Here is a 13,390-nt window from a genome sequence, read left to right as displayed (position 1 = left end):
TGGAAACGGGTGAAAATGACGATCGTCCTATTGTTCGATACAGCTGAAAGGGTCCTTTTGCGTTCTCTAAGATGATCCAGGAAGATCTAGGACTGGCAGTAAGTAGCGTAACAATAAGAAGGCGATTGTTGGAACACAATCTTTTCGCTCGCAGTCCACGAAAAGTGCCGATGCTTACAAAAAACATGTAGCCGCTCGTTTGAAATTTGCAAGAAGCCATTCTAATTGGCCTGCAGAGAAATGGCGAACCATTTTGTGGACTAGCGAGACCAAAATTGTTTTATTCGGTGGAACTGGCTCTAGGCAATACGTCCGACGTCCAGAAAATTCCATTAAAACAGTAAAGCATGAAGGTGCTAAAGTGATGGCATGGGGCAGTTTCTCATATGCTGGTGTAGGCCCCATACATCAAATCATTGGCACGATGGACCAGTTTATGTGGATATAATGTCCAGTGTGATGCTGACTTATGCGAGTTGGAATATGCCGGTTAAATGGGTATTTCAACAAGACAACGATCAGAAACACACCAGTAAAGGCCCAACTATAATAGGCATAAGCTAGCATATGCACGCCAGAGATGAGTATTTACTTCATATGTAGCAGATCTACTTCATTAATTTATTTGTATGTATCTGCTACGTAGCAACTTATTTCTGCTTCGTTTTAAAATTTTGTCTAACGCACAAAATTTCATTTAAGATGTGTTGAATTGATTCATTGTGCCTGTCATTCGCTGCATTTATGTGCATCAGCGGCAATAAAGAAAATTGAATTTCAAATTAAGACATACTTACAAGATTTTTATTTTTATTTTGTTCACAGTTCTAAACGACAAACTGAATTTTGTGAATTTCAAGAAGCATTTAACCTTCAAATACATACAATTTTACGTCTACGTAAGACTAGGTGGTGTATTTTGTGTTTTTTTCATTATCTGCTACATATTTTACAAATCTACTTCGTTTTTTTGGGCAAAATGTTTCACTTTTCGTGCTTAGCATTCTCATCCCTGATGCACGCATAAGTAAACGTGCGAATACAGAGAATCTCAATTCGAGTGAACATAATAGAGTCTAGCTCCGTTTCGTTCAATTTTTCTCAGTTTCGTTAACTTAAGCACACTTAAGCAAGAGCGATCCCAGTCGCTCGCCGCATAAGTAAAATCTGACATGAGTATTATACGTGAGCAAAATTGCATTATGGCTATGCAGTAATTTCGCAAACTTCAGTGAATTTTCGTTGGGTTTTTGGCATAAGTTTATGTTTGCTTATGCCTATTATAGTTGGGCCTTAAGTATGCCAAGGAATGGTTTCGGGTCAATGGGGTTGAGGTCATGGATTGGCCAGATCAGTCGCCTGACTTCAATACCATAGAAAATTTATGGGCAGATGTTAAAAAGGGTGTTTCTCGACGAAGACCCTTGAATTCGAGGCAGTTGTGGGACGCAGTTGAGGAAACATGGAACCAAATTCCAGTTGAGCGTTGTCAGGCCCTTGTGAACTGTATGCCACGCAGGTGTGCAGCAATTATAAAAAACAAAGGATTTTCCACAAAATACTGACAAAAAAATCTTAATATTGAATATTATTTTTAGTTTATTTTGTTTACTCCTATTATTTTGAACAATTCGTTTTGGCTTTATTTTGATAAAATTCATGTTTTTACTACCTTATTTGTTTTGAACAAAGTAGTCTTTAAGCATAATAATAAAAGACTGGATTAGCTACTATGTACAAAAAAAAAAATAAATTTAAAAAAATTATACAACTTTTGAGTCACGATTTAATCTAAAAAGAACAGGAACTCCTATTTTTTTGAACACAACTATATATATTTGTTTTTTTTTAAACGCAAATTATTTTAGAAGTGGTTGAAAAACAGAAAGTCTTTGTCGTTGTCGTTGTCGTTCTTTGAAACTCCCTTAGTCTATTTTCCGCAAAGCTGAAATAAATACACCAAGTTCATGCAAATGTCATCTTGACATCCACAAGAGGACATGGAAATCTCCTGATCAATCAACTGTCAACCAGATTGACCACATTGTGATCGACACATGACACTTCCCAGTATACAGGATATCCGAACATTCCAAGGGGCCAACATTGACTCGGACTAGCCCCGATCCAAGCCAAAACCAGGAAGTACTGTGAGAAGTTTCGACGTTAGACGGCTACAATCGCAAGAGACTGCCATGTCCTTTTCCGATCGAGTCTCTAGTAACCTCTCTTAGTCATATGCTGCCTGCATTAAGCATTAAAAGCCATCAGAGATGCCGCCTCTGAAGTGCTAGGTTTCACACGGCCACAACATCAAAATCCCTGGTTTGACGACGAATGCCGGCAAGCGCACGCAGCGGAACTAGAGGCATACAAAATTGCGCTGCACAGAAGGACCAGAGCTGCTCGCGAGCTCTACGAGCAGAAGAGAAGAGAGGAACACCGGCTTCTTAGATGGAAAAAAAGAGAGCACGAGAAGCACGTGATCTAGGAGATAGAGGGACGTCACAACAGGAATGAGGTCCGTAAATTTTACCAAAAGGTAAAAAAAACCTCCCAAGGGTACCAGCCACGAACCGAAACCTGTAAAGACGATCAGGGGAACATCATGGTAGAACCGCTGTCTATATTGAGAATATGGAAAGACCACTTCTCCAAATTATATAACGGCGATGACGAACCAAATTCCGCTGTAAGGGAGATAGAACCACTCAACCTCAGCGACGCAGATCAACAATTCCACCTACCCGACCTAGACGAAGTGAAGATAGCTACGAGTATCTGAAGTCAAACAAAGCTTCTGGAGCTGACGGCATCGCTGCCGATGACTGGGTAGGGAGCATGCACCAACTCATCTGCAAAATATGGTCGGAAGAAGGCATGCCTGATGAGTGGAATCTCAGCATAGTTTGCCCAATATATAAAAAAGTAGACCCTCTAAATTGCGCCAACTACAGAGCCACCAGTCTCTTTAACATTGCATATAAGATCCTTTATGCCGTTTTATGTGAACGTCTGAAGCCGTTTGTCAACAACCTGATAAGTTCTTATCAGTTTGGCTTCAGACCAGGAAAGTCCAATATCGACCAAATATTCACATTATGGCAGATCTTGGAAAAAACTCAGGAGCTTCAATTCGATACCCACCATCTCTTTATCGATTTTAAATCCTCGTATGAAAACATCTATAGGGAAGAGCTCTACCGAGCAATGTCTAGTTTTGGCATGCCTGTCAAACTTATCCGTTTGTGCAGAATGACGATGGAGAATGAACGCTGCTCTATCAAGGTCGGAAAAGATCTTACCGATGCATTTGTTGTCAAAATAGGTTTTAGACAAGGCGATGCACTGTCATGTGACTTCTTCAACATCGATCTGGAAAGAATTGTGCAAAACTCAACCGTCAACACTAGAGGCACAATTTTCCAAAGGTCCATCCAATTACTCGGATACGCAGATGATATTGACATAATCGGAAGATCAAAGCGTGATTTAAGTGGACGTTTTTGAGCATTGCGAGCAATTATATGCTGTCATCAAAAAAGGACATTAAACAACGACGTCTTAGACAAAACGTCAATATGGACAGTTATAACTTCAAGGTAGTTAAGGACTTTTTCTACCTAGGCACCGCTATAAACATAGACAACGATACCAGCGCTGAAATCAAACGAAGAATAACTCTTGCAAATCGCTGCTTCTTTGGACTTAGAAGGCAAGAGAAGTAAAGTCCACTGATCTGAAAGACACTCATCATCACGGTTCTCATTTATGGATATGAGGCCTGGACTTTGTCAAAGAAAGATGAGAACGTCTTAGGATGCTTCGAGATAAAAATTCTTGGGGTGATTTTTGGTCCAGTATACGTATAGATGAAGAATGGAGGAGAAGATATATTGACAAACTGTATTGGCTGTACAGCGATACTGGCCTAGTTAGCAGAATAAAAGTCCACCGGCTTAGATGGCTGGGCCAGTAGAGGAAAACCGTGATTCAGGTGGCTCACTCAGGTGGGTTAAGATCTTAACCAACTTGGCGTGCGAAACTGTAGACACCTAGCTAGGGACCGAGCTGGCTGGAGACGCATGTTGGTTGAGGCCCAGGTCAACCCTGGACTGTGGCGCCACCTTAAGTAAGTATGTAAGTCATGCAAATGACAAATTTATATTTCCTCAAAACGGTGCACCATATTAAAAATATAAAGAATTAAAACTCCCAAAATCTATTAATTTGCATATTGATTTTAAACTTTAAATGCAAATATCTCAAAACACAAAAAATGGACTAAGGGAGTTTTAATAGAACGGTGACGTTGTATCCTCATATTTTGAGAATGACTCAATTTTGTTTGTACACTTTTTGCTTAATTACTTCGCCCACATGTTCCAAGATGTTTATGTCTTCAATAATCGTTAGAATCCATTTTAGGACAATTTATATTTCTATCAGAAATTTCCGCATTTTCAGGAATGTAAACAAAGTTCCTCTGACTCTTGCTGTGAGAAATCTAAGAGACGATTTGAAAACATAGCGTACTAATACTACGTTTAAACCGGGCACTAAACCGAGATTTAGCTAGATTTGTCACACATCTCCTTGAAATCTCGAAGATTTACCATACAAATTTTAATCTCCTCAAATGAAGATTTCAAATAAAATTCATTGAAATCTACTTGGAAAAATTAGTTTATCAAATCAAACAAACTTTTTTTCGGAGAATAATTGCTGAGCCGACCCATTTAAACGCCAATTTCGTTTATTGAGATGGAAATGTCAACAAAAACTATCTGTCCCACTTCCATATGATTCAAATTCAAAACAATAAACAACTTTCAAGAAATTAAAGACGAAATAAAATGTAAGTATACAAAAATAATAAATATGTACAAGAACATAATAAAACTAATTACTTACAGGTGATGAGTGAACAAATAGAAAAAAAAAAAAACAACAAAAAACCTGGGCAGCGGAGGATGAAACGCTTTTGTTGGAGTTGTGGGCCAACAAACAGGCTGACTTGATCGGGCAGAGAAAAAACTCTCACATTTTTAAGGAAATGGCAGAATTTATGGTGGGATATACTCCAGAGGAAATAGAAGTGAAAATTCACAACTTAAAGAAAGTTCTTTTTAGAATTTATTATTAAATTCTTTTCACTAACAGAAAGGAAAAGAAATTGTTGGGCCCTTCTGGAGTTTTTCCGTCTCAATGGGGTCTGTATTTACAATTAAATGCAATACTGAGAGAAAGACCACTGAGTAATGTGGAAAATCTACAAGAGGACAGCATTATGGGTAAAACAATATAACTACTAAAAAAAATAATTTTTTAAAATGTATTATGTATTTCAGAATCAATTTAATCCACTCAAGAGTCATCTCATAGCCGGAGATATTTCCCCCTCCTGCCATGCCGTTGTTCCGTCGGCTGCTTCGTTCGCATCCAATTCGACCGCAACTACATCCACTACTCCACTTTCAAACTAATAAGAGGAAGAGAAACTAATGAAAAATTGATTTTTAATGAGGAGAAAAGAAACGCAAAATTGAAAAGAAGTGCATGGACATCCAATTTAATTTTGATTGGTGTTTTTTTTTAAGTGCTGAAGATGAGAACAAAGATCTTCAAAATTCTGTCGATATATACGGAAATTTAAAGTTCTTGAACGTACCTGTGAAATTAGAAATATAATAAACACAATTGACTGGGTTCTTGTGCATTGCACTTTACTTAACCCAGGCTGCTTATAGGCTGCTTTCTTAAAAATTTATTTTTGGTTTATTTTTTGTTCTGCAGGCGTTTTTTCTATAAAAATGAATTCTCCTGTCCAAAGCACCTATTACCACTTTCAAATTGTTGAGAAGAATCAATGGACGAGATACTAAAAGTTTTAAGTTACCGACATTCATTCTTTTTTAAAAAATAACACTTCATAATTAAAATAATATCAAATTATCAATCAATAAAATTAATACAAATTTCATATCTTTTTTTCTTTTCAAAAGAAGAATTATTTGACATTTGGTTGTTATGACATTAACCAAACGTCAAATTAATCTCCTTTTCTTTTGTGGAAACACCTCATGATTTATTTTTAATCAATTGCCTTAGATCTCGGATTATTTGTTATTGGAAACGTGCTTTAACATCCTGCTTGGGATCACTGAAGGATTTGTGGGTGGGTGCGAGTTTGGGTATATGCAAAATACTTTTTGCATTTGAGAACTAAAATTAAAGAAATCCCCAACAAAAAAAAGTAAGCATTGCAACACTAAACAAAAAACATGGAAGAAATGTCAAAATCAACAATTTTTGCGTGTTTTGTATGTAAAAAAGTGAACTTTAAAATAGAAGTAAAAGTTTCCTCGCTCTAAAATTGCTATAGTTATTATTTTTTAGCACGTATCTATCAAATAAAAAAAATCGCGAGTCGAAATTCATGCTGCGGTAATGGAAAGGTGAGCCGACTTATTGGTTAAAGACGTGTTCATTTTTATTATTATTAAATTTAAATTTAACCCAACCTTTGTTTATTATTATTATTATAAGCTTTTATTTGCCATTATTGATATTTTTTACAATATTTATTTACATTTTTGTTTACATTTTCTGTTTCTTTTGAATTAATTACTATATAAAATTGACATAATTTTTGTTTAATCAACTTTAATATGTTAACAAAGTTTGAATAAATAAATGGATATTAACCAACATTCTATGATCTGGCATTAGCCTCCTCCAATGTTGCCCAAAGATCTCTATCTTTTGCGTCATTGTACCAACTTTGTCTTTCTTTAAGCAAATCGTCTGCCCATCTTTTCTTCGGTCGTCCAATTGGTCTTCTGCTTTCTGTCCATTTTGTAATGATTTTTGTCCATCTTTGGTCCTGTATTCTAGATATATGTCCTGCCCAATTCCATTTAAGGAGTTTTACTCGTTCAACCACGTCCGTTAAACCAGTTCTTCGTCTTATTTCTCTATTTCTCACTCTCTGGCTAATACGTAGGTTAAGTAGTTTTCTTTCCATCTTGGTTTAGCATATTCTTATCTTTTCAAGTAAACTTGAAGTCAAGGATATAGTCTGTAACCCATACGTCATAACATTTAGAATAGTAGAGTCTAGTATATATTTTCGTGTTTCGTCCCTTAGATGTGATTGTAATATTTGTTTTAGACTCCAAAATTGTTTCCAACTATTGGTAATGCGTCTAGAAACTTCTTTTTTCTGAATAACTTATACTGTCCTAGATGAGTAAACTCTTTTACATATTCCATGTGTTCGTTATCCAGCATTATGTCATCTTTAATATGGTTAGTCATTATCTTAGTTTTTTACTTATTGATATGAAGTCCAACTTTCTTGCATTCATTTGTCAATTCTATGAGCATATTTTGTATTTGTCAGTCAATTATACGCCCGATGATGGACGATAAGGTTCCGAAACGCATCGCGTTATAAATATAATATTAACAAAAAGTTGTTAAATATATTGTTTTAAAATAAAACAAAATAATAATAATACAAATTTAATATTCGTTTTATTTTTCATTTTCTAAAGTAGAAGTTCGGAATTTCTTCGTCAGTTGTTGTTTTGGTTGGGGCATAAACCTGAATTATTTTCATTTTTGTGTGTTGTATTTTTAAACATAGGCTACAAATCCTTTGACTAAAATATCGTACATTTATTATTCTGTCCTTTAAACTCTTTTTGATAAGAAATCCAACTCCATGCAAGCCTTTGGTCTCACCAATGTAAGAGAATACATCATTCTGGTTTTCAACTATGTTTTGTCCAAAAATTCTTAGGTCGGATAGTCCCAGTATATCCCAGTTGATAGCCGATAATGCTGGTCTTAGTTCTGATTGTTTTGCTTCTGTAGATAATGTTCTAATATTGTATGTACAAAAGCCTATAGTGTTTTTGGATTGGTCTTGGTTTGATGGGTAGTTTGGAGGGAATTGGCCGTCATTCCCCACTATGGCTAATCGGCTTGGGGTAGAGTCCTTATTATTCAAAATTTGCTTCTTTTGTTGTGTTGGTCACTGTTCATATTATTAATTTCTTTTTGGTTTGATTGTAGAAATCTATGAATGCTGTTGTTTCTTATTTTGTTATGTTTGTCATTTTGGACTTTTTTATTTGTTTTTGGTCTCTTCAATTTGGTCGAACATGTTGGTTCACTTTCATAAGCATTTGTTGTTGTTTCTTCTCAATGTCTTTTCCTGATGTCATTTTTTTTTTAATATTTTGATGTTTGTTTAGTCTTCTTTTATGTATATAATGCCCTCTTTATAATGTCTCAGTTTAGTTTTGTTTTTCATTATAGTATATTTTTTTATTTGTGTTGTCAATCCAAGTAAAATAGGTCTTATTTTGTCTCCTTTATTTCCTAGACGTCTTGCAAAATCGTTTTCAAAATATTCAGTTTTTATTTTGAGAATAATATTTTAAGGGTGTAAAATGGTGTCTACTAATTCTTCGTTGCTTTTTTCGGTTTCTTTTATATTGCAAATAACAAGACTTTTTCCCTTTATATGTATATCTCTCTGAATATTTTCTTTTCTTTTGAATAGATGTTTCTATTTCTCTTCAATTGTGTTTTTTCTGTCTATTATTGAGTTTAATTTTTGTTATAAGGTTTCAGTTTGTTCTTTAATTTCTTTCCTTAAGTTTGTCCCAAGGTTTTCAATAGCAGTCAAAAGTTTGTCCAATTTATTGTCGACTTGACTGTCCTCCATGTTGGTCTTTTTAATTAAGGACGATACTGTTATTTCAGCTGTAAGTGTGGGGTCAGAAGTTTATGTCAAAGTGAAGCGTGTTTGGGTATTTGTGTGGTTTTTATATTTTGTATTTTTGTGTGCTAATTTCTAACATTATTAATAATAGTAGTATAGCAGTTTATATTTTCATTAATTAATTAATTACTGTATAACCATAAAGACATGAGGGAATATTTTGTTTAGCGATTTATTAGTTTTAAGACCCTGTATAAATATACCCTACTTAACTCAAAACAACTTTATCCCAAATTATAGGAATCACCCTGTCTCAAAACTCTATTACATTTCTCTAAACATAGACTTCAAAAATCTCGCACGTTTTTTTTGTCACACCCCTATTTTTCTATTTTCCCCAGCTAAATTTTGGCGTTTCGTTTCCCCTCTGAATTTCTACATTCGATTTCTTTACACACCGACGTGACATTTGATGCGAGTGTATTAAATATAGAAAATTTCATCGGGTGTTTTTGGGTGAGAGTATTAGTGCGCGACGTTTTCTATACTCGACTCGGCTATGGTACGGGTTCGGTTCGGGCGTTCGGGGTTCGGGTAGTTGAAAATAAACTGTTTTTCGCTTTCGTTCTCTCTCGCGTCGGAGATTCCAACAAAATTGTTTCCTAATTAAGTTTTATAATTAAGATTAATTGAAAAATTAGGTGTAAATTGAATTATGATTACACGTTAACCAAACAGTATTATCCTCTTCTCAAACAAACCATAAATTAGTTAGGAAAAATTCAAAAGAAAAATTTGCTCGTCGCCTTAGTCTCATCTGAATCCCGAGAAAAGAAAAAAAAAATTAAAGAGAAAGACAAAATACTTGGAAGGCGAAGGAAGTGGAAGCTGCTGCACCAAGCGAAGAAAAGCCAAAGAAAAGAACACGAGAAGAGGAGGCCACTACCAAAAGAAACAAGAAAAGAGAAAAGAGTTCTTCCACAGAAAGATCCACACCACACACAACAGAACAGACAACACAGCACACACCAGGAGGAATCAACCAACTCGTACTCGACCGTCGTAGAAGCAAGCATAAGCAACTACGACGACGGCGACAACGACGACCAGGCCAACAGCAAGGAGTGACAAAAAAGGAAAAAAAAACCCTAGAGAAACAAATCAAAATTTTGGTTCGGTACGCGACGACGACGACGGAGACGACGACAACAGCGACAGCGAGAGCGTCGTCGACGAGGAGGAGAAGTGTGTCTGTGCTGCAAGACGACGGTGCATTTGTGAGGACTGAGTGGAGAGGACGAGGAGGAGAAGAAACGAAAACCAAAACCAAAAGAAGGGAAGCATATGTGGGGTTAAATTTTAAATAAATTTCTATTCATAAAATTCAGCAAATAATATAATAAAAGTTGCACTGCACTGCTTCTGCTTCTACTTTTGCTGCTGTTTAAAAGGCCACCAAACCAATCGAGAAGAAAGCGAACCAACAACCAATAAAATTGAAAGAAAAAAAAATTGTTGATCAAAAAGGAACAAGAAAAGAAAAATATCGGAAAAACTTGATATTTGTGCTTGCTTTGGTTCGCATTTAAGGAAGAAAAGAAGAAGAGGTCAGCAGCTAAGCAAGCAGCAAGAAAGGCGAATTCGTTTCGTCGACTATACGACAACGACGACGACGACAAGAAGATTTGGATTTCTATTTCTCTACGCTCCAAGGGAAATTTCTTGAACACCAAAAATAACCTGCTACTGCAGGGATCCACCTATCCTAGAATTGCTAGAGGAGAGTGTTAACGTTTTAAGTGTTATTTTTTGTCTGATTAGTCTGTGAACTCGTAGTTGTTATTTTATTTTTTGTGTTTTCTTAATGATTCTCTGAAATTCGGCCCTGATTTGTTAAGTGGGGGGCGCAAAACGACAACAAAATGTCGTGCATTTCGAGCAATTTTAGTTCGTTTTTTCTGGATTCCTTGAATGATCCATCGGAATTCGCCAAGTATCTAAGTAATGGCGAGAACAAGGTGCAGTCCTTTGAGGATTTCCAAGGCTTTGCTGGAAATGGAAGCAGTAATGGTAGCTATAGCAACAGCTCTGCTAGCCTGGGAATGAATGGTGACAGTCCTATGTACATGAACGGTGATAATCCGCAACAACAGCAGAATTTAGGGATTCAACAAATATACTCGGCCGTTAGTAGCCATCACCATGGTTATCATCATCATCCCCACCATCATCCGCAGCAGCAGCAGCATTCTGTACATCCGCAACAGCAAGGAAGCTCACAACAGACATTTAGTCATCAACAGCCAACACCACGCTGGAACAGCTCCCAAACCAATCAGGTCACAGCATCTGGTAATGCTGCTGGTGGTGTTCATGCTTTGGCAGATCACAGCAGCAATCACCATCAGCATCCACATCATCATCATCACCCACACGCGTCACAACAAGCAGCACCTCCACAAGCAACTTCCAGCACCACTCAGCAACAGCAACAGCAACCGCAACCACAACATCAACATCACAATCATCACTTCGACGGTTCGTTTGAATTCCTCAAGTATCTACGCCATTCTGGCGATTATGGAGAAGATTCACAATCTAATTCCACACCCGCCCCGGCAACACCTTGCTCGAATAGTAATTTAATCGATTTAGATAGTAGTACATCAATGACACCACACAGCCATCGCACTGGTACACCTATGGCTGCGGCAGCTGCCACTGCAACACCACTCAACCGTTCCTCGCTGGACATCGACACTTTCGACCACGATTCCAAGCACAATTTATTCGATCTTCAACATCAGACCAGCAATAATTCAAATGAGTCTTCCTGTGACCCTATGGGCGCGTTTGCTGGAGTGCATCTCAATGCCAGTAATTCGAATATCTCATCGGAATCGGCGGGCAGCGATAACTCAAACAATAACAACAATAATCAAAGCAATGCTTCCAAACCGTTGGTTAATTTTAGTATTAAGGATAGCTTTGATGTTCATCCGGCACACAAGGTCGAAGAGGGCATCTTTCAGCATATGAACAAGTTGCCTGTAAAGAAAAAGGACACCCTAAAGCAGCTGGGAGTTAGATTTACAGGACAAATGACTTTGGCTGATAAATCGATAGTGGTGGAGAACTTTATCAAATTTTGCAAAGTATGTGGAAAATGTGAATGCATAATGAAAATTTTATATATTAAATACCTACCTACCTACTCTTTTCATTTTAATCTCACCATCTCACCCCCACCCCAAAAAAAAAAAAAACCAACCCCATCCCATTCCACCTATTCACATATTATTATAAATACATCACCACCCCAGTTCCCAATCCCATTCTTATTCTCATCCCACTCCATCATCCCAACAACAATCCCATCCCATCACATCCAAATGCTACCATTCCACCTCTCTCGTCCTCTCCACACCACGCGTCACACCACCCCACCCTCCTTAAGCCACATTAAGCATTGCTCTACATACATACGTCTTGAGAATTATGTAAACATGAAATGAAATTTGTATGTTTCATATTTCATGTGAGACTCGAGATACATGTTCATATAAAATATCGATTTTCAAAGTATATTCATATGATGGAAAATGCGTTTTGGGCTTAAAACAAAGTGTGATTTTTCTCCATCTCCTCCTTCCACTCCTCACTAATTAATGTATGTAATTTTTCAGATTTTATTATTTTTAATTTTTATATTTTTTTCTTATAGCAATATGATGTGACTGATCATCGACCGTTTTTGGCCCTTAACCAGAGTGGTATGAATAAGCCGGAGCAAATCAAATTTGCAAGATACTTGGGCCAAGGACTGCCATCATTTACACTATTTTGCATTTATAGTAATTTCAAAAATCTATTTTGCACTAAGCGAACTGAGACGTAGGTTTTCTTTTACATACATATATACAAAATATATTTGTTTATAACAAGTTCTTTATTTTGTTTTTTAGGTATGAAAAAGATGGGTATAATTTACAATATATTTTGGATAAGACCAAAAGTTTCCTATCGAAAGCAACTGCTGGTGAGTTTTGATTATGTTGTTTTTAAAATTAAATTAAAATGCATGCATTTGTTTATTGCTTAAATTTGGTTTGCAAATTTTTGTTTTCTGTTTAAAGTTGAGGAAAAAAGCAAACAATACTAAATGCATGGCTTTTTTTGGGGTAGAAAAAGTAGGTTTTAATGTAGCTTTTTTTTTGTATATATATGTGTAGATACATTTCGTATTATAAAGGCGGTTATATGGTTTTTTTAAATTTTCAAAAGCCATCTACTGTCGTTTAAAAATCTAAAAAGTCTTCTCTTAAATTAGAAATCAATTAAAATCTGCAATGATTTCAGATAAACTTTTATATAAGATCGTCGATAAGGCGATCCAATGGTTTTAAAAATTAAATTGCGGAACTGAGCATAGGATTTTAAAAAACGAGTGTATTTGTCGCCCCTTTTTACCTTGTATTTATTCAATGAGCATTACGTTATTATTGAAGACAAAATTTGAAGCAATAGTTTGTTTGACATGTTAACAACGTTAATTAATTGTTAATGTACAGTAACTATTTGCAGGCTTGTGAAAGAATGCAATCTTCTCAGAATGCTATCATTATTAATCATTTATTAAATTCAACTTAAATT

General features: G+C 36.1%; 1 protein-coding gene across 2 annotated transcripts in view; it reads left to right on the top strand.

The window, feature by feature from the left end:
- Nucleotides 1-9,272: 9,272 nt before the first annotated feature.
- The window catches only part of LOC129948578 (nuclear transcription factor Y subunit gamma), a 49,613-nt gene continuing 45,495 nt past the window's right edge, over nt 9,273-13,390 (top strand). For both annotated transcript variants that reach the window (XM_056059684.1, XM_056059685.1), the window contains exons 1-3: nt 9,273-11,892; nt 12,462-12,631; nt 12,703-12,776. In XM_056059684.1, the coding sequence (XP_055915659.1) occupies nt 10,660-11,892; nt 12,462-12,631; nt 12,703-12,776 (1,477 nt within the window). In that variant the 5' untranslated portion in view covers nt 9,273-10,659. The remainder of the gene's footprint in view (nt 11,893-12,461; nt 12,632-12,702; nt 12,777-13,390) is intronic.

Source organism: Eupeodes corollae, chromosome 2, assembly GCF_945859685.1.
Source record: "Eupeodes corollae chromosome 2, idEupCoro1.1, whole genome shotgun sequence".
Lineage (NCBI taxonomy): Eukaryota > Metazoa > Arthropoda > Insecta > Diptera > Syrphidae > Eupeodes > Eupeodes corollae.
Note: the sequence above shows the minus strand (reverse complement) of the source record. Positions and strands in the feature narration are given on the sequence as shown.